The 21,469-nt window shown below is 38.1% G+C and overlaps 3 protein-coding genes across 3 annotated transcripts in view; 2 read left to right on the forward strand and 1 right to left on the reverse strand.

Moving 5' to 3' along the window:
- The window catches only part of LOC109842098 (putative lactoylglutathione lyase), a 23,434-nt gene extending 3,682 nt beyond the window's left edge, over positions 1-19,752 (forward strand). The window contains exons 4-12 of the mRNA XM_020411009.1: positions 504-708; positions 840-964; positions 1,149-1,213; positions 1,987-2,199; positions 2,336-2,383; positions 3,289-3,396; positions 3,486-3,626; positions 3,721-3,818; positions 19,510-19,752. Of these exons, the coding sequence (XP_020266598.1) occupies positions 504-708; positions 840-964; positions 1,149-1,213; positions 1,987-2,199; positions 2,336-2,383; positions 3,289-3,396; positions 3,486-3,626; positions 3,721-3,762 (947 nt within the window). The 3' untranslated portion in view covers positions 3,763-3,818; positions 19,510-19,752. The remainder of the gene's footprint in view (positions 1-503; positions 709-839; positions 965-1,148; positions 1,214-1,986; positions 2,200-2,335; positions 2,384-3,288; positions 3,397-3,485; positions 3,627-3,720; positions 3,819-19,509) is intronic.
- LOC109839951 lies at positions 12,519-14,212 on the reverse strand. The gene is made up of 2 exons (XM_020408424.1): positions 13,377-14,212; positions 12,519-13,336 (listed from the first exon to the last, which is right to left on the reverse strand). The coding sequence occupies exons 1-2, from the start codon at positions 14,151-14,153 to the stop codon at positions 13,079-13,081; spliced, it is 1,035 nt and encodes a 344-aa protein (XP_020264013.1). The 5' UTR covers positions 14,154-14,212; the 3' UTR covers positions 12,519-13,078.
- Positions 21,256-21,469, forward strand: part of LOC109839953 (probable aquaporin TIP4-3) — a 7,620-nt gene continuing 7,406 nt past the window's right edge. The window contains exon 1 of the mRNA XM_020408425.1: positions 21,256-21,469. This exon is cut by the window's right edge and continues 81 nt beyond it. Coding sequence (XP_020264014.1) covers positions 21,424-21,469 — 46 coding nt within the window. The 5' untranslated portion in view covers positions 21,256-21,423.

Raw genomic sequence — 21,469 nt, forward strand, 5'->3', positions numbered from 1 at the left:
AAAGAAAAAAAAAAAAAAAAAAAAAAAAAAACTATTGGATAATTATTCAATCAACATCAGCCTCTAGATAAGACTATAGAATGGATTAATTCTGAATTTATTTTTTATAGATAAAGAAATATAAAATCAGTAGATATAGGTAGAACTCTAGACAGCTGTTTCCACGGGGCAGGCTTGTAGAATAATAATTTGTTGAAATTAAGTTGTAACACTGCATCCAAGTAATCTGAATTTTCTGAAATTCTAGTTCATGCAATCTCAGATGCAGAAAGAAGTCCATATAAACTACGGTTTTTTAAGTTTCACCTTAGAGTGCTTATCCATTTAACATCAGATTTGAAAGTTATCTCTTCCTTATTCAATGGCCTTCCTCTTTCTTGACTCAATGCTTTGGGTTTTGTTTGGTCATCAATCATCATTATCTATATTCTGTCAAAAGTTATCTATGGTATCATTTTCCAACCTTTTGCAGCTTCCTTGAGGTTTTGAATGTTATTATGCAGCTATACCTCAAGCACAGTTGTTCCAAGGAAAAGCTTCTAACTTAAACAGAGTAGATGGTAACAGCACAGAGACCACCGGGACCAGGAATATAATTCAAGCAAGCACCAGTCTTACCCAAGATAGTGCCATTGAATGGGCAAACAATGACAAGCGGAGGCTCCTTCATGTTGTTTATCGTGTTGGGGATTTGGACAGAACAATAAAGTACTCCTTCCTCCCTCCTTTTCTCTTTCATTTTCTCCCTCCCTTTCCTCTTTCCAATAATTTCATTTCGCTTCTTTAAGTATCTTACTTACGTTGGCAGCCTGACTTGCTCTGAGCTTTATTTTACTCAGATTCTACACAGAATGCTTGGGCATGAAGTTGCTGCGAAAACGAGATATACCTGAGGAAAAATATTCAAATGCTTTCCTTGGATATGGGCCTGAAGACTCGAATTTCGCTGTGGAATTAACTTACAGTAAGCTACTTGGTTTGATTTGCATAATGCTGTTGCAGCATTGATCCTGAACTGCCTTTCTGACATTTTCATTCAAATCCCTACGTGGTTCATTTGCATTGTCATTTTCCATTATTACCTTTAGCTTTTCGATATTTATTATCTTTAAGCATTTGATTAATATTATGTTTGATACAACTTGCAGATTATGGGGTTGACAAGTATGATATCGGATCTGGTTTTGGTCATTTTGGTATTGCAACTGACGATGTGAGTGCTCTTTCCTTCAGATAGGAATATGTTGCTTTTATTGCAGTTATTTTTTATTTTTTATCAAAAACTCGGAAAATGTATTTTTATAATAGCATTATGTTTTGATCCATGTGCTGTAAAGTAACATGGGTAAAAGAGGAAATTGATATGCTTATCTTTTAAACAATTTGTGAAGCTCTGGTGTTGGTTGATAACCCCTTCTTAGGCATACATTGCAAGTATGTCTTTTATGCTTTAATCAGTCATGCAGTAGTAGGCTTAGTTGAAGATATCTAGCTAACTGTCCATAGGTTTGAGAATTTCAGTTTCTCTAGCACGTGTAACTTTCTTTGCGTTTTGAGTGCTTAGGTTAGTGTGTGTCTCCTATTATCTGATTACATCCTGCAAATGCCATCTATATGTCAGAGCTTATAGAACTCCCCAAGAGTATTAGCAAAGACAGTTTCCTTTCTGTGAATCTGAAGTCAAGTTTCAGCCTAAGCACATTCTCAGTCTAACACGCTGAATCTTGAAGATACCGTAGCATTTATATTCAAACATGCTAGTAAGGATGCAATCTAATATTGGCAATAACCAATTAATAACTTTACTCCTTAAGACGCTCTTGGCAAATAACTTGAATGTGTTACAGTTAAATAAAATTTAGCTGTGGAAGCAGTTAAACTTAAATGCATACAAGCATTGTATCTGATGTTTGTCTTTCTTGTGGTTTCTTGGCATCTTCTTTTATCAAAATATGTTTTTCTATAGTTCTTTAATGTTGATGACAGGTTTACAAGATGGTGGATCTTATAAAAGCCAAGGGGGGCAAGGTTACAAGGGAACCAGGTCCCGTGAAAGGTGGCAGTACTGTAATTGCTTTTGTTGAAGATCCTGATGGTTACAAGTTTGAGCTCTTGGAAAGGAGTTCTACACCAGAGCCTTTGTGCCAAGTAATGCTTCGAGTGGGAGATCTTGATCATTCCATAAATTTCTATGAGAAGGTTTGTTATCATGACTTGAAATTCAGGTCCTCAGAATGTTTCCACCTCTGAATCTATTCCTGTACACTATTTTCTTTCCTAAAAATTTCTGTTTGGATACAAAGTTCTGAATCTGTTCATGCCCTAAAATTTGCAGGCTTTTGGTATGAAGCTTTTGCGCAAGAGAGATAATCCTGAGTATAAGGTAATTGTCCTTTAATTCGTCTTTTTGTTTTACATGATTTTGTATTTAGTTGTTGTTAACTGTAATCTAAGTACATTTGTTCACCCAGCCATATTTTCTAATTTACACATAAAATTTAAAGAGTACAATCCCTGAAAGTCAATTACGGAGGAGAGGTATAAACTGTTTAAAATGGAAAAAAAGATTATATAAGTTTACATGTGTCGATTTCGCATGTACGATTATAATTGTTCATCATAAAACTCATGCTATAATATGTGTGTAGCTTTATCTTGTATTGTTAATAATTACTTACTTTCTTAAGTACAAATTCATCATACTCATACAATCATTTATTTAAATTTGAATAAGAAAATGAAATCAACAGGAACTGGATTCTCTTTATCGAGTGATTTTGAGATCATAGGAAATTGGAGTGTTGGTTGAAATTAGATGATCAGGTGGCTTCAATGATCACATAGGTTGTTGGGCTCAATAAACGAAACAGCTGATGGTGATTAGTCATGACTTTGAGGCTTCTAAAGGAGGGCTGCTAAGATATGGTATCTGATAATCGTGTTGGTGATTGTAATGGGTCTGATGGCTTAAGTTTTTCATTTTTTTTAAAGATGTGGATCTATTGATTGGTGAAGAAGCTAAATATAATAATATATTTTGGGTCTATTAGGCTGATCTAATTTATTTAGGCAAGGCTTCATGTTTTCCCCTATTTTCTCTTACCTTCCGTCTTTTCTACTTTGATTCCTCTTTTGTCTGTGTTAGCTTCATCTTAGTTATGATTTGTGGATTGAGGGAGCTAAATAATCATGCATAGCTGATTTAAAGTAATACTTAGAAAGATTTCAGTTTTCTCTTCTTTCTGGTAAACTCTCCCATTTATAACTGACATCTCTTAACAACTTCAGTATACGATAGCAATGATGGGCTATGGTCCTGAAGACCAAAACACAGTTTTGGAGTTGACATATAACTATGGCGTAAAAGAATATGACAAAGGAAATGCCTATGCCCAGGTAAATAAATTTCCAGGTTTCATGGTTCTATGCGTAGTTACAGGGGGGCATTCATAAATTATTTTCATCTTTATTTTGGTTTTTACCAGATTGCAATAGGCACAGATGATGTTTACAGAACTGCAGAAGCTATCAAGCTGTTTGGTGGGAAGATTACTCGTGAGCCAGGTCCCTTGCCGGGAATCAATACCAAGATCACTGCCTGCTTGGATCCTGATGGTTGGAAATCAGTATGGTTCCTGCACCTGAACTTCTTTAAGTTTATTGTCAGGTTAGTTGTCCTGGGATCTGTCTTATGTTTTGAATTCTCATCTGTTTTTGTAGGTATTTGTTGACAATAAAGATTTTGCAAAAGAGTTGGAGTGATATTTGAGATTTCCTTACCAAGTCTGCCGCTTCCATGATATGGCCTTCACCTCCAGGTTTTACTCTCAAGACGTCCAACTACAGTTATCAATTTCAGCAGAGCTGTTGGCGTATTATTTTCCATAATGCTCAGTATAGACTTGAGAATGCCATTTGTTGTATTACTTAACGTTAGGGTAAATTGCACTTAAATATCATGTAGTTTCCCACTTGTTGCACTTAAATACCACAAGCTGTATTTTGGTGCCAAAAAATCATAAAGTTCTCAAAATTTGCACGCTACTAACATTGATCATGCAAACGTGGAAATTTTCATGCGAATGTTTCTCTGTGATATTTACATACCAGTGTACAAAATAACGCGTTACGTAGCGCAAAATAGCACATAGCGTAACGTAGCGCTACCCTATCGCTATGTAGTGCTGGAAAATAGCGTAGAAACAAAATAACGTACGCCATTTTACCCTTTGCGTATGCTTTGTAACGCATCTTCATAGCGCTCCATAGCTTAGGTTAAATTATTCAAGGGTTGGGATTAATTTTTAAAAGAATTTTGATGACTGTGATTGAGTTATTTTTCAAATTAATCAAATTTTACACTGAAAAACATTAAAAAGAGATCAAAGAATTACTAATTACTTTTTTTCTAATTAATCAGATTTAGAAGTAATAAAAACTTGGATTACTATTAGATGTTTTTAGATTTATGATGTGCTATTACCTACTAGAACTTACTGTGATAATGTATGATGTATATTTTTTTAACGACTATGCTTCTGGAATGATTGTTAAGGCATACATGGTTGATTTTGTTGTGAAATTGTTATGATATATTGATTTGTGATAGTATTTTTATTATGATATGTTCAAAAACTGTGATGATTATTCATATTATTTGATTTTGAATATTATTTATCTATAAAATATTTAAATAATAATAAATTATTTAAACTACGTTAATATTTACGCTATTTTGCGTTTTACGTTAACCGGAGGTGAGCGTTACACTATGCGTTATCGCTATTTTCAACATTGTTACATACTAATTTTAGTGCTTTTTAACTGATAATATTTGTTAAATTTTTATTAGAAATATCTAAACTCTATTTTAAAGTTGAATTAAGACTACTTTGAAAAAGAAATTTGAGTGATTGAATAGCAAATTTAACAAATATTAGTAGTTAAAAAGCTTTAAAAAGTATTATATAGAAACATTCGGGTGAAAATTTCCACATTTGTATGATCGATGGTAGTAATGTGTAAATTTGAAAACTTTATGGTATTTTTTTTGCGCCGAAATACAACTTCTGGTATTTAAGTGCAACAAATGGGAAACTATATGGTATCTAAGTGCAATTTACCTTTAATATGATTATTTTTATATAATAATCTGCTCGATCCTTCCGTCCAAATCCACTTTATCACAAAGCTATACTGTTCATTATGTGGTGTGATGGAAGGCAAAGGTGTGTGATGACGTTAACCACATGTTTCCATATAAGGTTTTAGTGTAACATTCATATTAGAATTAATTTCCTACTTTCCCATCAATATTCCAAAACTCATGAAAGGTTGATATTAGGATGGTAGCTTGTAGCAGTTGCATTCTCTCAATGTTGAATTTTTATGGCGACCGATCTTAATAGAAAGAAACTTGGGTAATGACGCCGTAGCCTAATGGGATGTAGTAGTATATTTTGTACTTTGAAAATGACTATGAAAGAATCCTATCATATCAAGATGTCATTTCTGTTTAATACAATAGCTGGACGGTACATCTAACTGGATTATACGTTGAAGGTCAATGATCTAGTTGAAGGTCAATGATCTAACTATAATAATTCATGAGTGAGCAACACTGTTCACTGTTAGGACTGATATTTTCTTATCACACTGTTAAATAGAGAAGCTCCGAAGGGTTTTTATATATTAACCCATGTTTGATGATACGGCTAGTGTAGGATTTGAATCAGATTTAGTTCAATTTGAAACGTGGCAAATTAGTCATAGAAAGCTAGCTAGCAAGAAATGTAGTCAGATAATCTTCCAAAGAACTCTCTTATAATAGATTTTTTTGAATTGAGGAAAGGTACAAAATTCTAGTCACATAAATTTATCTAACAAGAAATCCAGTCAGATGATTTTCTAAAGAACTCTTTTCTAATAGATCATGGATTGAGGAAAGCATGAATCACTTGGAGTTGATCAGTTCCAGCTGTAGGAAAGGATCCTTCATTGTCGAATAGGTGGTGATCAATTTCTTTTGCTAAGTCAGCCAACTACTACCCGCACATATTAACTCCTATGAATTATCTAATTGCAGTTCATCAGAAAGATTGGATAAATACACAGGTTGGGGGTCTCTGTTAGCTTTGGTTGCCATTGCCAACAGGAAACCCAAGTATCATGGTTCCTTCAGCTGATTGCGGACTTGAAACTTACTTAGTCTACATAATTTATAGAGGATGATGTTGTTGCGCGTAGCGGAAATTTCGGCAGCACAACAAAAGAGTCAGGTCACAATAGGAATTCCTGTTTCACCAAGGAAACAAGAACCTTAAGCAAAATATCTCAACAAAGTAGGATATCGGCTCTTCCTCTCATCAGTTCTAGGACTGACCTGTCGAGGGAACTTAAATAAGCTATTACAAATCACACAAACAGCGAGACAACCAATTTTACGTGGTTCGACAAATTGCCTACGTCCACAGGGCAAGGAGGGGGAAGATCTACTACTAGAGAGAAAGAGAATACAAATAAGGTTTACAATCACACAAGATCTCACAAATAAAACCCTCAAACTATCTCTCAATTCCTTTCTCAAAAGGACAGCCACTAATAAATACCCTTTTACTTCTCTGCACGCAGGCAGAACCCAAAGAACTCTTTTCTCCCGCAACCGCCCACTTCACCAATTTTTCTCCCGCAGCCGCAAATTTTACCTCTGCCTTGCACACTGCAGCCGCAATTAAAAAACAAACCTCCGTGTACCAAAAAACCTAGAAATAAAAAAAAAACTATTTATAGCGAGAAAACGCGTCGGGCTCAAACGCGTTCACGAATAACGCGTACACGAACGCGTTCACGTGGGTGGGCCCCGACGTCTTCGAATAACGCGTTCACGAACGCGTTTACGTAGGTGGGCCCACACGTCTCCTGTTCACAATTCTCCACCCCGGTGAAGTTTTTTCAAAACTGAGCCGACACCAACGCATCCAAATGTCCCACTTGTTGTGTCCAGTACGCCGTGAAGTTAATTCACGACAACGGACTCAATCCACAACAAGTCAGGAATCCGAACGAGAGTCCAAACAATCTCACATCCATCAAAATCAACTACTACAAACCGGCTGCATCAAACATGACTGCCTACATATCCTCTTGCCCAAGGGATCAAGCCGAACGTAGTTCACCCAAATGGCCGCCAACGGCCTCAACAATCACGAATGTGTAACAAGTCTCGACAATGATCAAACTTGTTGCTCGGAACCACCTTAGTGAGCATATCCGTCGGATTATCCTTCGTGTGATCCTTTATAACACTTGTTGTGTCCAGTACGCCGTGAAGTTAATTCACGACAACGGACTCAATCCACAACAAGTCAGGAATCCGAACGAGAGTCCAAACAATCTCACATCCATCAAAATCAACTACTACAAACCGGCTGCATCAAACATGACTGCCTACATATCCTCTTGCCCAAGGGATCAAGCCGAACGTAGTTCACCCAAATGGCCGCCAACGGCCTCAACAATCACGAATGTGTAACAAGTCTCGACAATGATCAAACTTGTTGCTCGGAACCACCTTAGTGAGCATATCCGTCGGATTATCCTTCGTGTGATCCTTTATAAGTTCCACATCACCATCTTTAAGAACATCCCGAACGAAGTGATAACGAACGTCAATGTGCTTCGTTCGCGCATAAAAAACCTGATTCTTCGCCAAATAGATAGCACTCATGCTATCACAATGAATAGTGATGGACCGCTACGATATACCAAGTTCCTCCAAAATTCCTCGAAGCCAAATAGCCTCCTTCACAGCCTCCGTAATTGCCATATACTCTGCCTCCGTCGTAGACAAAGCCACCGTAGACTATAAGGTGCATCTCCAACACACCGGCGTACGGGTCAAAGTAAACACATACCCCGTCGTAGACCGACGCTTATCCAAATCTCCGGCATAATCCGAATCAACATAGCCAATGCATAACTGTCCATCTGTAGTGTCCCCTCATAAACCAAACCAACATTGAGCGTACCGCGAATGTACCTCAAAATCTATCTCACGACGTTCCAATGATACACTCTTGGATCGTGCATGTATCTCGATACCATGCTCACCGTCTGTGATAAATCTGGTCTCGTACATACCATCACATACATCAAGCTCCCAATCACGCTCGCATATGGAGTCTTCGACATCAACTCTCGATCTTTAACTGTCTTCGGTGAAAGATCACCTGAAAGCTTCAAATGGGCTCCTAATGGTACACTAACTGGCTTTGTATCCATGCTAACATGAAATCGCTGTAGAACCTTCTTCAAATAAGCCACCTGTGTCAAACAAATTCTGTCTTTCTTCTTGTCTCTGTCGATCTCCATTCCTAAAATACGCTTCGCCTCACCCAAATCATTCATTTCAAACTCCTTTGAAAGCTGTGCCTTCAACTCATTTATAGCAGATCTGGAAATAGAGACAACTAACATGTCATCGGTATAAAGTAACAAATAGATGTACGCACCTTCTTTTAACTTACGAAAATATACGCAAGGATCAAACTGGCTCCGAGTGTACGAATGACCAATCATAAAACATACGCAAGGATCAAACTGGCTCCGAGTGTACGAATGACCAATCATAAAACCATCGAATCACCTATACCATTGTCGAGGAGACTGCTTCAAACCGTGTGTACGAATGACCAATCATAAAACCATCGAATCACCTATACCATTGTCGAGGAGACTGCTTCAAACCGTTTATCGATTTCTTCAATCTGCAAACTAATTTTTCTTTCCCTGCAGTTCGGAATCCCAATGGCTGAGTCATATATATTTCTTCATCAAGATCATCATGAAGAAATATCGTCTTCACATCCAACTGATCTAACTCCAAACCATATTATTCCACCAAAGCTAGCAAAATCCGAATCGAAGAGTATTTCATCACCGGAGAGAACCTCATTATAGTCAATACCTTTCTCCTGTGCATAGCCCTTCGCAACCAACCTAGCTTTGAACCTTAATGGAGTACCATCAATGCCCTCCTTCTTTGTGTATACCCATTTACAACCAATTGCTTTCCACCCATTTGGAAGCTCAACAAGCTCCCACGTATCATTCTTATGAAGAGACTCTATCTCCTCCTGCATAGCTACCTGCTACGAATCAGCCTCCGAACTCTGCTCGACCTCTCTGAATGTAGTAGACACCATCTCATTGATAACTCTCTACCGGAAGTGCATACGCAACAGTGTCAGCATACCGTGTTGGCATCCGTATGTTTCTCATCTATCTCCGAACCGTAATAGAATCCTAAACCTGAGCCGTCGGTCCTTGATCCTACACATTAGTACCCGTATTCTCCGTGTCACCGTCGTGCTCGCCTGGCGTTACCTCAGTCGGTATTCTAATGGATACTGCATCATCTGGATACTGTGGAGCTGTATCGATCTCCACCACCTGCGATATCTCCTCTGTTGGGTCGTTCTCCACCTGATGAGAGCTGTGAAGCTTTAAGATAGAAGCCTAATCGAATGTGACATCCCTACTCAGCACAATCTTCCTATCAACTGGATCCCATAGCTTGTATCCTTTAACATCACGCTTGAATCCTACAAATATGACCTTCCTAGCTCGATATTCTAATTTATCTGTTCTTACATGATAAAATGCAGGGCACCCGAATACCTTGAACTGGTCATTATCGTGTGCTGGCTCTCCCGACCACATCTCCATAGAGGTCTTCCCCTCAATCGCAGATGAAGACAGCCTACTAATAAGGTGGCTTGCATATGTAAGTGCCTCAGTCCAAAATTTCTTCTCCAAATTATTCTGTGATAATAAACATCGGACCTTCTCCAGCAAAGACCGATTTAGCCTCTCTGTCACCCTATTCTGTTGCGGTGTATGACTAACCGTGAAGTGCCTCTCTATGCCCTCGGCTCGACATAGCTGTAGAAAGGGGTCTGAAGTATATTTACCACCGTTGTCGGATCGCAACGTCTTGATCTTTCTCCCAGTCTGCAGTTTCAATCTCTTCTTCCACTCCACAAATAAATCTAGGACTTCACTCTTCTTCGTCATGGTTTACACCCAACATCGTCTAAAATAGTCATCAATGAACGTGACGAACTAATGTCGATCACCAAGTGATGCAGTCTTGATGGGACCCTAAACGTCTGTGTGCACGTAGTCCAGGATGCCCCTCGTCCTATGAATGACCGTCCCGAACTTCACCTTCGTCTTCTTGGCTCCCTTCAATAGTCCCTGCTTGCACAAAAACTGCAGTGACTTCTCTCCTGTGTGCCCCAACATATGATATCAAAGTCTGCTCATGTCCGCATCTGAAATAGCTGAAGCAACCTGGTCAATTTCGGTACTCCCCTTCAAATAATACAAGTTTCGACTGCGGGCTCCCTTCATCACCACCAAAGATCCCTTGGTAACCTTTGCTACAACGTCTTCAAAGGTCACCTTGAATCTTTTTGTCTCCAAAACTCCAACTGAGATAAGATTCTTCTTCAGCTGAGGAACAAATCTCATCTCCTTCAATTCATGAACTACTTCATCGTCCATCCGGATCCGCACAGTATCTATCCCACAAATGCCACAGGATTGATCATTTCCCATGACTACAACTCCCCCATCGAGCTTCTCAAAAGATACAAACCAGTCTCGCCAAGGGGTCACATGATAGGTAGCGTCAGAATCAAGTATTAAATCTGATGCATCCAAGTGGTTCACCTCCGGAGTAATCAGTAGAGAAAAGCTCGAATCATCGGAATCATCGTCTTTTGCAACATTCATCTCATTAGCCTTCGGGCCTTTTATCTTGCTATTCTCCTTCTCCTTGAGCTTCAGACAGTCTCTCTTTTAATGTCCCTGCTCTTTGCAGAATACACATTAGTTTTTTGCTAACTGGTGGCGGCTTCTTGACTTTGATCTCTCTCTATTACTACATTTCGGATATGGGCTTCTACCTCTCGTCGACAAGACCTCTCCTGAAGTACTAGCGTGGGTAGTGTTATCGAGGCGGAAGGCGCAATGCGGGGCGCAAAGGTCCCTTACGCGCACCATGCGCAAGGCGCACAACGAGGCGCGCGCCTCACTTAACTGAGGCGCATAACCCAAACTAATATTTTCCAACATAAGACAAAGAAGCATATAAACAACATTTTTATAAATTATCACATAAAAAGACTAAGAAATATAATTTCACATACTAAATCGAGAAAGAGTCTTAATTAGCATGCATAACATAAAGAAGTTCATATGTTTCCACAAATCACAATGTAAGATAATATCCAACATGAGCAAAAGTCTACGAAATAAAATAAGCAAATAGCAAAATAACAAAGTTTTTAGTCATCCTCATCATCATCGTCATCCAACTGAAGTGGAATCTCCTCATCCTCAGTTTCCTCCTCTTCTTCATTAAACTTATCTTCATCCTCCGAGTCCAGCTCACTCCTCCTAGATGACGAAGCAATACCACTTGAAGATCCTCGAACCCTAGCAGTAGCAGTAGACCTTAAAGTAGGTCCCTAATTTTCTTCAACTCCCGTTGCTTTACCTACAACACCCCATCTAAGGTCATCCTCCTCATCCACCAAGTCATTTTCCGCATTGTTGCCCTCTCCAAATTGACCTAACAACCACTCGTTGCTTTCATCTATGTCAGTCAACTTGATTGGATCAACAATATCCTTGCAGTCAAATCTTTCCTTTAAAGCTTGATTATATTTGCAATATACTAGATCCTGCAACCTATTGTGATCCAACATATTCCTCTTCTTGGTGTGTATCTGCAACACATATAAAGTCAAATAATCAAATTCGTACTCGAAATCCTTAATTCTTTAAGCATATGTTTATTCAATTAGATGAAATTAAACATACTTGTTCAAAAGTACTCCAGTTTCTTTCACACCTAGAGGAGCTACAAGTGAGACTAAGGATTCTTATAGCAAGTTTCTGCAAAACCGAAGCTGCTGCACCGTAAGAATCCCACCAATCAGCTGTCAAAATACACAAAGTAATCAATACGAGTATATAATATGTTATTAATTTATTTAACTAAAAAATGTGTACATAATTAATTGATATATTTTACCTAGAGATTTCTTTTCTCGGTTTCTAATAGCTATAGGCATGCCAAACAGATCCTGTGCTTCTTTGTATAAAGTCAACTCTTAAGAAATTTTATCTTGATCCTGTTGGGGCACAAGCTTTTGAATGACTTCCCAGAGGCCTTTCATGATCTCCTTATCGGCTTGAAGGTTAGGGTGGGCATAGAAAAAAAATTGGATTAAGGTAAAACCCTGCAGCATGCAAAGGATGATGTAACTGAACATTCCATCTCTTATCAATCATCTCAAATACCTCCGAATATTTGCTTGCATCATCACCAAAGGCTTTTGCAATAGCCTCTTTGGCTCTATCCATAGCCTCATAAATAAACCCCATGGCCGACTTCCTCTCGTTATCAACAAGCTTCATCTTTGGCTCTATCCATAGCCTCATAAATAAACCCCATGGCCGACTTCCTCTCGTTATCAACAAGCTTCAAAACACGAACAAGAGGACCCATGAGCTTGAGAACACGAACAACATTATTCCAAAAGTTAGTCATTTTAACTGTCTTCTCCGTCTCTTTGCCCTTTGGATCTCTTGCCCACTTGCTTTCCACCCACTTTTCGGAGCAAAATATCTTCCTTGGATTATTCTTCTGCTTATAGATGCTTGATAAAGTCAAAAATGAAGTGGCAAACCGCGTTGCCGCCGGTCTAAGAAGCTCTCGAGCATTGATTTGATCTCTCATAAACCTCAAAACCCAACCATGTGAATAAATGAAACCCGTCAACTCCATAGCATGACTCAAGGTCATCTTCACGAATGGTAGTTTTCCGATATCCTTAAGTATGAGATTGAGACAATGAGCAGCACACGGTGTCCAGTACACATGAGGATATTCATCCATCAAGTATTTACCTAGAACCAATAAACAAACATCTCATTAGTATTCAATCATTCAATTTTAAAGAAATTAGAAAGCACATCAATCAATATCAAATAAATTAAATCAAATCTAAAATTCCATACCGGCTAATTTGAGACTAACATGATTATCCGTCACAATTTGCACAACATTCTCTAGCCCTATCTTCTTAATCTCCTCATTTAAGATCTCAAACATCCTCGCACCAGTCTTGATCTCATCGGAAGCATCAATAGAGGAAAGAAATACTGTTCCGTGAGGAGAGTTCACAAGAAAATTTATCAAAGCCCTTTCCTTCCGATCAGTCCAACCATCCGACATAAAAGAGCATCCTTTTTTGGCCCAAACCTCCTTATGACATAAAAGAGCATCCTTTTTTGGCCCAAACCTCCTTATGAGGTTGCATGAGATCTTCAGTGTACTTCTCCTTCTTAAGCAATGACTCTCGTAATTGATGGAATGTTAGAGGTGGCAAGTTAGGCCCAAAAGCCCCCACTGACTTCAACATAATTCTAAAGGACCTAAGTTGTACGACATTAAAAGGAATTCCCGCTTGATACCACCAACGGGCAATATCTTGATGCCCTTTAGCAACTACATCTTTGTTGAGGCCTTCTTTAATGCTTGTTTGCCGCAATTTTCGCCTTCTATCATCTTTGGCTACATCCAGTTCCGGGTCAAATGAGAGAAATGAATCTATAGGCCCCTTCCTCTTTGTTGAAGATCCCACACTTCCCCTTCCTCTTGTAGATAAGGAAGATGATTTAGAAGTAGAAGTCAATTGCTCATTTCCCTTGTTCCTAGTTGCTTGTGCTTGTTCTTCAACCTCGTCAACTTCATCTATTTCAACCATGTCATCATCTTCAAGATCCTGCATGTAATTTTCCACTGCTTGTTGTCTTCTAATAATTGCTTGTTTTTTGTCATATTCTTTAAGCTCATCAACCACATTCGAAGGAACTTTATTGCAAAGGGAAACATTTTTACGTTTCCTCGTCGTTCCAATAAGATGCTCCTTTTGCCTTGATATGCCACCATTGGTGATCTTATTACAATAAATACACTTGTGCTTGTTGGAATTCCCTTCCTCAACTAGAGAAGTGTACTTCCAAGTCGGATCTTGTCTTCTACCTTTATTCGCACTCGCCGATGCCAATGAAGACATACTCAAGTTTATTAGTCACCTACACCCAAAATTATGAGAATATTAACTTAAATCATCAAATTATGCTAACTAAAATTTTAAAGTAACAAATAAGATACAAGAAATATGTGTTTTAATTAAAAATGAAATATGTTTTTTAAGTAACAAATAAGTGATTAATAATTAAATATTTACACGTTCATAATTTATTAGTTAGCATGCTAATTACCTATTTTAAGCTCTATTTTCTAATTATACTAATTACTAAGTTGTTGTTGCTCATTGACTTTGTTTTTTTTACAGATTATACTTGAGTTAAGTAGCAACGAGCAAGCATGAAGAATCAATCAAATTTTCCAACACAGCTACCAAAATAAATATCCATAATTCATTCATTGAATATGTAATTTGTATATTCATATTGTATATTTGTATTCCTATTTTCTAATGAGATCTTCATATGTAAATGTATATATAACAGTTAATTGAAGTATTGAACATCAACAATTAATTGGACATGCAGCAGTTAATTGAACAGCAGAAAAAGAAAGAAATTAATTCTCAAAGAAAAACAATTAAAGGGAAAAAACTGACAAAAATAAGAAAAATTAAAGAAAAAAACAGAAAAATAATTCTCAAATAACAATTATGCAATTAACAGTTAAGGAATTAATTTTATGCAATTAACAATTATGCAATTAACAATTAACAATTATGCAATTAACTGTTAAGAAATTTTTTAAAAAAACCATTATGAAAAAAAAGGGATGAATGAATGATTACAAGAAAAAAACAAAAAACAAAAGGTACCTGCTTTAAAAAAGATCAAGAAAAGAGACCCGTTTAAACTGGAGAAACCCGTTTAAACTGGAGAAAAAACATAAAAACAAAAAAGAAAACAAGAGAAGAGAGCAAGAAAAGAGATCTGAAAAAAAGATCGAAAAAAACTGGAAAAAATACCTGCTTCGACGGTGACGGCGCGAGTGGACCACCGCAGATGCGGAGTCGAGCGAAACTTGCGTCATGGGGGGTCGGCGACTGGGCGTCAGGCGGGGGTCTGGCTTGGGGCGACTGACGTCACCGTGACTTGGATCGGCAGAAGACGGCTGCGGCTTCTAGCTGCGGTCAGGCGCGAACGCAAGCTGACCACCCTAAGCGGAGAAAAGAGGTAAGAAGCAAAAATAAACGGGTCTTCTTACCCGAAACCCGTTTAAATTTTATCACCCAGCTCAAATCGCCCCTTATATTGACGCGCATCAAGTTGATGCGTACTGCGGGCGGCCCAGGCGTTCACGAGGCGCGATTGAGGCGCGCGCCTCAATAAGCCTGAGCGTGGGAAGTCTCCTTATCATTCCTCCTCAAATCATAGTTCGTCAAAGCGTTAGTTACTTCACTATAAGTGATAGAAGATCTTTCGTTCAACAAAATAAGTACGAATGTATCATATTCCTCATCCGGTAAGGAGTCCAAAAGAATAATAGCCTTATACTCATCCGATATCTTCTCATCAACATTCGCCAAGTCCGACAACAACTTCGTATAGTTGTTCACATAAACCGCTAGCGAGGTGTCTTTGGACATCTGGAATCTGAATAATCTACGCAGCAAATACAACCTGTTCTCAACACTCTTCGTAAGGTACTTATTGTTGAGAATTTCCCACATCTTCATCGCAGACGTCACCCCAATCACATCATATTTCAGCTCCTGTTCCAAATAGGACCTGATCACCCTAGAAGCGTTCCTATTCATCTTTTTTCTTATCACCTCTTCATATTTTGGTGGTCTCTCGTGGACTATGATGGTCTCCTCCAAGTTCTGAGCATTAAGCACATCCTGTACGTCGCTCATCCACAAACCAAAGTTGATTTTACCGTCATACTTCACCACATTAATTTTAGTGTTCTGGAAACCAACTTGAACTGTACTCGTCATTGACTTGCTGCTTTCTCCTTCTCCCATTGCAAACTAACTCCAAGTTATAGAGAAAGAATCAAATTTTGATAGAAATTAAGAATTACCCAATTGAATCCCAGATCGGATTCCAAATAGATCTCCTGTCCACACGAGGAAAGCAAAATCTCCAACGGCAACTCTTAATGCTATCTCCACCGAAGCCTAGAACTCCAAAAACCAAGCTTCACACAAGAATCTTCCTCCACCTAATTCCAAAACCCTAAATCTGAAATCTAGGCTCTGATACCACTTATTGCGCACAGTAAAAATTTTTACAGCACTTCGACAACACAACAAGAGAGTCAGGTCGCAATAGTAATTCCTGTTTCACTAAAGAAACAAGAACCTTAAATAAAATATCTCAACAAACTGGGATATCAACTTTTTCTCTCATCAGTTCTAGACTAACTTGTTGAGGGAACCTAACTAAGCTATTACAAATCACACAAACAGTGAGACAACCAATTTTACGTGGTTCGGCAAATTGCCTACGTCCACGGGGCAAGGAGGGGAGAGATCTACTACTAGAGAGAAAGAGAATACAAATATGATTTACAATCACACAAGATCTCACAAATAAAACCTTCAAACTATCTCTCAATTCCTCTCTCAAAAGGACAGCCGCCAATACCCTTTTACTTCTCTGCACGCAGCCAAAACCCAAAGAACTCTTTTCTCCCGCAGCCGCCCACTTCACCAATTTTTCTCCTGTAGCCGCAAAATTTTACCTCTGCCTTGCACACTGCAGCCGCAATTAAAAAACAAACATCCGTGCACCAAAAAACCTAGAAATAAAAAAAACTATTTATAGCGAGAAAACGCATTCACGAATAACACGTTCACGTGGGTTGGCCCCACGTCTCCGAATAACACGTTCACGAACGCGTTTACGTGGGTGGGCCCCTACGTCTCCTGTTCACAGATGTAGCAGATAGGTGTCCCATGGTCTTAAAATTTTCATGGTTAAGATTTATCTCAACCAAAAAAAAAAAAAAGAAAAAAAGAAAAAAGAAAAAAAGGTGCTCTGTATTGTTTTTGCCTCATAGCAAGAGTTACTCTTTCCAATTTTCATTTTGCAACTTAAGTTATGCCTAAGCAAATGATATATGCAAAGTTATATCTACACTAATCAGGGTCATGTTTGAGTAGCAATGACATAGGTCACAACAACTCAAACGCTTTGTAGAGAAATAGAAAAGACAAAGTTATTATTCTTAAATAGAGATCAGGAGGGTTACATAAACGGGTATGGTTATTGGCCTAATTATCCAAATACCTAAATAACTAAACATCTAATGACATCCAACACAATCCATGTATCTTATAGGTCAAAGATCTTGCCAAATAATCACTTTAGAAACTCTTCTGCCTAAATTATCTCAATTCCAGAAGTGATTGTAAATGGCGACTTAACGAGTCATATTTCTTGCCATTGATCAAACAATAGATTTGCTCAGGTTATTAACTCAAGTTGCAGAATATGATAAAACTAGTATGTGATAAGGTTCTCGATGTACATATAAATTATAATAGTTTCTAACTGGTGGAAAAGCTAACCTGAAAAGGATTGCTTTATTCAGCATGGTGACAGTGAAGCTGAATGTTTATCTTCATCATACTTCTTTTCTTTTACAGAAAACAAAACAAATTCAGACTAAGGAAAGTTGGCTCCACTATCATAACAAAGTGTCTGAACTTATACTGAATGCCTTTAATGTCTGAACTTACAGTGAACGCCTTAAAGTAGCAACCAAGCATTTCAGATACACAAAATCTAGGATCAAACCTCTGCTTTAGTGTATCCCATTGCATGTCATGGTGGTGAAACGCTTTATAGTAACAATGGCATACAAAGAATTTAAAAGATAAAAAGGCAAAGAAAGTGACATCCACCGTGTACCTAAGACATCCAATCGCTTAGAAAGATATCAACAAAGAGATTTACTTACTATGGTAGAATGCGGTGACATGAGGTTCTAAGTATCTTACTTGCCTACTCTTCTGTATCAATGGTTTCTTTCGTAACTAATTCATTTAAATCTAGATATGTTTAATTATTTTACATCCAACCACCACGTACTGTTTCTTTAATTGCTATAATAGTAATCAGATGAAGATTTATATATTGCCTTATGAAAACCAATTCGAGATAAATTTTATAGAAAGGTACGGCATACAAGCATGAATGAATTGAACTGCAAAGATGGATAACGGATGAATATGGTTCACCGTGCACCTATGTTCACAGGAGAGTCAGATAGACCATCCACTAATATGATCAAAGTGGACATCATAGTATGCTGCTAGATCCTTATACAAATCCTTTATGCTGCAAAACCCTTATCCCATTGTTCCTCAAATTTACAAAAGATCACTTAACTGAGCCAAATATATGTTATGTCTTTCTAGATCCTTACACAAAACCCTTAATGCTCTTCTCAAGATTAGAATACACTTCAAGGTATAGTCTTACATGGTCCTTTGCTGTTACCTTTAACTGATGCCCTGATCGTAGATATGAAGAGGGGGAAAAAAGAAGAAGAAAATAATAATAAATCCAAAGGGGGCTGAATATGATGGCAGAAACTGTTACTGGTCTAAACCTAGAACATAGAACCAAAGTACTGGGAAGTTGTTTGTCATATTCTTTTGATGCCTGGTTTGAACTCCCTAATTGAATCAGCGTATGATTAGGTTCTTAAAATGCACTTTTAATGGTTGATTAGCAAAAAATTAATGGAAACCTTGGGCTTGTAGGAGGCTATACTTTACATATCTGTGTTTTTCCTTTTATCCCCTTTTCTTTTTCTTTTTTTGCTAGTTGACCTTGACACTGGGGCTTCCTGAAAAACATGCCTCCTTTATCACTGAGGCAGGCCTCATTGAGTGCACTTGTATGTCTAGAGAAGTTATATGGATACAAACATAAAACCCATTATTGTTCTCTCTCCTTGTTATTTCATCTCTCTATGAGCCATCCTTTGATAGAGAGAGATGGAGGAAACTACACTTGTTTTCTTATGTTGTATATTATGTGATTGTCATGGTTTCAGAGGATATCTTTATTTATTGGTGGGTAGATGCAGTTGAGATATCATTTTCGAATTCTATATCATGGTGATTAGTCATAGAATAACTTTCATGATTGATGGACCCTAGAAATTCGGCCACAATGTAAATACCAAACTCGTAGATCATGAACATAAGTCCATGACCATTTCCTACTGTAAACCTTCACTCTACAAAAATCTGAGTTCTTCTTTCTTGTTTTTCCGTATACATTTTTTAAAAAAAAAATGTTGTTGCTTACTGTTATAAGAAGATGGCATAATACCTTTTTCTTTTTGTTAACTAAAAGTTTCGAGATTTCAATATTTAAAGAGCTATTATTATTGTGACCATCTCATGCATTTTTTTACAGGGATTTGATCAGCCTGAGGGGGTTATGCCCATTCATTGGATGATTCAGGTCTGTGAATCTGCAGCGCAACAAGTAAATAATTGAACTGAAGGTAGAACTGGACCCACGTCTGTATATTTCACGAGCCTTTAATCTGACTATTATGTGTTCCAGCTGTATCAGTGTTTGTGCTCTGGCACTTTTATCGGTCATGTTCTGTTCTATGTGAAGCATACATCTATTCCAGTAATTTATCCAAGTATGTTTTCAAGGAAAAAGAAGAAGGGAAAAAATATCCACATCGATTCATTTGAATATGATCTCTCTGAACAAGTCTTTTTTTCTTGTTATTATTCCAAAACAAAAGTCAGAAGCCAGCGTTTGATCTGTGTTTAATTATATTTTTGTTGGCCTTCTTGCCTACTTATTTTAAAAACAATCTCAAGCAGAAAGATCAAGTACTTGTTTTTTTTTTAATTAGGCTCCTTTTATTGTAAACTATTTTGTGTAGTGCATTTGATATAAAATGCAAAGACAACGCCTTGGCTCAAAGAGATTTGACCTGAGGAGATGGGGACGCAATTCAGAAGGATGGATTGCTCAGGATATAAGCTGTCACGTTGAATTATTGTACCCTAACTCGTAGAGCTCATCATGTAAGAAACTTTGGAGGGAGGAGGGTCACTCGCCTTCGCTGTCATCATGGTGTTTTATAATTCAGCGTTGTGCTGATTGCATATAATAGTAGAAGAAAATGTTCTCACATCTCAAAGAGTGCATTATTTTTAGTGGAAGTCGTTCGCCTTTGCTGCCATCTTGGTGTTTTATAATTCAGCGAGCGCATAATTGCATATAATAGTGTTAGTAGGAGGTCTAACTATTCTCGAATCAAAGGCTCCACTTTCGAATCCGAATGCGCCATGATGTTAGCACTTGTCCTATTATACAATATGTACAACTTAAAAAAAAGATGGGAGCGTGCATTTGTTTAGTTGTGAAAAGAGAAATGATAGAGACACACTCTCCACCACACCTCCAACCACATCTCCCCTCCTGCTACAGTGCATCGGGGCCTACTTGATATTTAAATTTAAATCTCAAGTGGGCCCCGGTGCACTGTAGCAGGAGGGGAGGTGTGGTTGGAGGTATGGTGAAGAGTGTGCCTCTAGTGCCTCTCTTGTGAAAAAGTGCGAGAAAACAAGTACGCCGCTAGCCAAATTATAATGGCGGGGGCATTTTCATGATAACTAATTAACCCTCCAAATTTACAACACAGTTGTCTGGAGAGCCGAGAGCGACATGGGTTGGGAACTTTTACCATAATGCGCTCTTTGTTAGTTAACTTTATTGATATTGGTCTCTTTTTACTCATGGACATGCTTGTTTCCTAGTGCCGCCAAATTCATGATGTTTTCTCCCCCCGAGTCTTCTGTATCTATTTTATATACGAATTACACTCAGAATAATAATTCGCAATCCGAAATAATACACAACATTAATTTAAAGGGGTTCACCTAAGAGTGGCACTATAGACACACCACTAACCACACCTTGGGGCACACCTCCTCTCTCAGTTACAGTGCACGAGGCTCACTTTAGATTTTTTTAAAAAAAAATATAAATTAGGCTACGTACACTGTAGCTAAGAGAGGGGGTGTGCCCTCGTGTGTGGTTGGGGTGTGTACTTCACCTAATTATTTCTAGGAAGGAACATGTACAGTTCAGATTCACATGAATATTTTATGTCCCTCCGGATCTGTAGTCACCGGTATCACTATGCAGGAATCCCTCTCTCTCTCTCTCTCTGCCTACGCCGCTCTCCACTCAATAATATACTCTTAGCTCCCTATATATAGAGACTTAGCTAAAGGAAAGCAGAGCAAGCAAAAATCAGTCCCTAAAAGCTCATAATAGAATTCAATTCCTGCAGAGAAAATGGCGAAGTTAGCTCTTGGTCATCGGCGGGAGGTCTCGGAGCCAG

This window comes from Asparagus officinalis, chromosome 5, assembly GCF_001876935.1.
Source record: "Asparagus officinalis chromosome 5, Aspof.V1, whole genome shotgun sequence".
NCBI classification, from domain to species: Eukaryota; Viridiplantae; Streptophyta; class Magnoliopsida; order Asparagales; family Asparagaceae; genus Asparagus; species Asparagus officinalis.